The sequence below is a fragment of the Anneissia japonica genome, unplaced genomic scaffold, assembly GCF_011630105.1.
Source record: "Anneissia japonica isolate Jap-2015-1 unplaced genomic scaffold, ASM1163010v1 scaffold9999_len3613_cov162, whole genome shotgun sequence".
Taxonomy (NCBI): domain Eukaryota; kingdom Metazoa; phylum Echinodermata; class Crinoidea; order Comatulida; family Comatulidae; genus Anneissia; species Anneissia japonica.
The window spans coordinates 1-3,327 of NW_022752170.1; the positions used below are offsets into that span (position 1 = coordinate 1).

The following is a 3,327-nucleotide window of genomic DNA, read 5'->3' on the forward strand; positions in this document are numbered from 1 at the left end:
CACAACAGCAATCAACTTAATCCCACAGATTCCAGAACTACTTGCGTTACATGCTTGAATGTCGGTGGACAAATCTTCTGAAACTTCTCTCTGTGATGGCTAGATGTTTTAGAAAAATGACTTTTTTCTACCAACAACGGCACAGATTTACCACTTAAGTACAATCGATTTGTAAGGTCTTCCACTTGGAAGCGCGACCCTAAACTCATTTGATTATTCATTACCTCAATTTCTTTCCAGGCTCCATATTTTCCTATAAAAGTTGCAAACGAAAACCCGGTCATAAAAGCATCAAATCCTGCTCTGTGCTTCCCTTCTGCCATATGTCTATTTGAATTGCTCTTGTCCAAAGATCGCTCTTTAATCTCAGTAGCAGTATTTAGTTCTTGTTTACTACCTGCCTCAATATGCATTAAGCATGCATTTATCTCCTTTTCTTCACACTCCATTTCATTTGTTTCTTCATTTATTTCATGTTCTTGGCAATGTTTATTGTCACTATTTAACACTGAATCTTCTGTATATTTGTCATCAATGTCTTTTTCATTTCCACTATGTTTTCTTTTTCGGTTTCGTTTACGCTTCCTTTTTCGTTGGTTTAAATGCTCATTGTCTAGGATGACATCAGGATTGTGTGAATATGGACAGGAGATTCCTCGGGAACACCAACCGTGGCTCTTTAAGAAACAAATTGAAATTATTATTCAAACAATGGTATAATAATACGGTCCTTCTTAGTAGAGTTGGTGTTTGCCAAGCCCCCAATAAAACAAAATTTTGAAATTCTAGGTGCACTTTTTAATCTTTTTTTAGCAAAAATGTATTTTTTTTAACCAAAGAAGAGTCCAAAATACCCTTTATACCAATGTACAGTAAATGTATTGTTGTTGGCAATAAAACCTAGAGTTAGACTTATGAGTTTATTAAAAAAAAATGCTGACTAACCAACTCTGATTAACAAAACAAACCCTTTCAGGCTTCATTTGAAATCTTTAAGAATAGCGTATTTGTCTAGTACTCTTAATTATAGGTCAAATTATATGAATGATATGACAACGTTTTTCAAAATAGACAAAAGATCCCCCTTTTTTTGCTGTCAATGAAATCCAAAACTTACCCCATACTGTTTGCAAAACTCTATGGCTGTTTGTTTCCCCATGTTATCATTTGGTTGCTGCAAATTAGCAGGTAATTTGCAATGTCTGAACTCTTTAACCAAAGAAGAGTCCAAAATACCCTTTTTACCAATGTACAGTAAATGTATTAGTGTTGGCAATAAAACCTAGAGTTAGACTTATGAGTTTATTAAAAAAAAATGCTGACTAACCAACTCTGATTAACAAAACAAACCCTTTCAGACTTCATTTGAAATCTTTAAGAATAGCGTATTTGTCTAGTACTCTTAATTATAGGTCAAATTATATGAATGATATGACAACGTTTTTCAAAATAGACAAAAGATCCCCCTTTTTTTGCTGTCAATGAAATCCAAAACTTACCCCATACTGTTTGCAAAACTCTATGGCTGTTTGTTTCCCCATGTTATCATTTGGTTGCTGCAAATTAGCAGGTAATTTGCAATGTCTGAACTCAACAAAGTCCACCTCATTTGGATAAGAACAGAATGATATCTCAATGAACCTCTGACCTGAAGTGCTCATTACTGCATTCTCCCTTTGACTGAAAAATAGAGAAGGTAGTAATTGAAACAAAGAACAGTGGCGGATTCAAGGGGGCCCTGCTAGCCTGGACTTCCTAAACTAAAATAAACTAAATCCTTTCTGAGCCACTAGGGTTCATAGGGCTGGAGCTTATCCCCGGTTTCTGTAGTGTGAAGCGGATAAGAGTTGTACTCCCCCTGGACGGGACACTAGTCCGTCGCAGGTTAGTCCCCAGCAGTTTGCTGGTACCCATTGATACAGCTGGGTGGACTGAAGCAATGTAGCTAAAGTGCCTTGCCCAAGGACACAAGCAAATCTGCACAGCGGAGACTTGAAACCCCGACCTTATGATTGAAAGCCCGAACCGCAACCGCTGCGCCAAACTGCGGCTACTCCTGGGACTCCCACCCCCCTAAATTTTTAGAAAATTACATTTTTTAAATGCTGAAAAAAAAAGAAAATTATATTAAAATTGAAGTCTCAGAGTACCACCATTTCCGGTAATTTGGTGGTACCCTAATTACAAATTTATTTACATTAGCCCTGACCATGGTGGGGCTGAGGTTATAATATAGACCCTCAATCTGTGAAAGTCTGTCCTTGGGTCCCTCTACTTCAAAATCCTGAATCTGCAACTGAAGAATATGGTCTTACAAGAAATTTAAAATAGTACCATTTATGCTACAATATCTTAACAATATTTCAAAATGAATTAGTTAAAAACAACACAGATTACAGCAGATATACAGCATGAAACAGTACCTCTTCCCTCAAGGAAAAAGTATAACTGCATTCTTAAAATGCATGTGTAAAAAACAGACATTTCATTAAGACACCAGTAAACTCGCCTACTAGCAAAGCCGCTCCTTACAACTTTCCACTTAAAAACTCTCCCCTTACAAACTTGCACGTTTGATAGGATGAGAGTATGTTAGGCCGTGACTTTGTCAGGAGGAGACTTCGCAGGGGGAACTTAGCAAGGGGTGACTTTGTATGTTCATGGGGCAAGTTTGTGAGGGGTGATACTTCTAAGGGGAGAAGTATCTGGTTGTCATGCTGTTAATCTGTTCTTTGCCTAAATTCCAGAGGTGGCTTTATTGTTCATGCTTTATATTTGAGATTAGAGTAGTATACCCATGAAATAAATTTTTAATAAATAAAGCAAATAACATAAAAGGTGTCTCAGAAACATTTTCTGCTAAATGTTATGCTCACCTTTTTCTGAAGACATACTCTAAGTAAGTTGCATGCATGCGTGACTTATACTCTGCAATGTATTTTGTGTCATAAATGCCTCCAGCAAACATCTCTGAAATGTCTGCAATGAATGATAAGTAGTTGGCCGGTAGAGGGCAGTATAAATTTTGATACAAAAATACAAGATCTACAAGGCCATTGTGGAGTACAATAGCCTTTTTAGTGGCGATGATTTCTTGTACAAGCTCTCGAACATTCTGCTTCGGCATTTTGCTTTCCTGCAAGAATTAGATATTTCTACATCAGTTGTAAAGAAATGAAATTGCAGTTAAGTTAAATACAATTAATCAAACTGCCAGTACATACATACATAACATCATAAACATCAGTATTTCTATCTTGTGCCAAAAGCCATATCACTTTAACTGATATAATATGGTAAGCATATATACATAATAAATGAAGGAAG

At 36.5% G+C, this 3,327-nt stretch overlaps 1 protein-coding gene across 2 annotated transcripts; it reads right to left on the bottom strand.

The window, feature by feature from the left end:
- Positions 1 to 6: 6 nt before the first annotated feature.
- LOC117122121 (target of EGR1 protein 1-like) lies at positions 7 to 3,169 on the bottom strand. 2 transcript variants are annotated; one of them, XM_033267594.1, is made up of 4 exons: positions 2,877 to 3,169; positions 1,583 to 1,680; positions 1,118 to 1,200; positions 7 to 677 (listed from the first exon to the last, which is right to left on the bottom strand). In XM_033267594.1, the coding sequence occupies exons 1-4, from the start codon at positions 3,125 to 3,127 to the stop codon at positions 12 to 14; spliced, it is 1,098 nt and encodes a 365-aa protein (XP_033123485.1). In that variant the 5' UTR covers positions 3,128 to 3,169; the 3' UTR covers positions 7 to 11. The 2 variants fall into 2 exon arrangements, with proteins under 2 accessions (XP_033123485.1, XP_033123486.1); XM_033267595.1 differs by lacking the exon at positions 1,118 to 1,200 and having other exon boundaries at positions 1,500 to 1,680.
- Between the last annotated feature and the right edge of the window lie 158 nt (positions 3,170 to 3,327).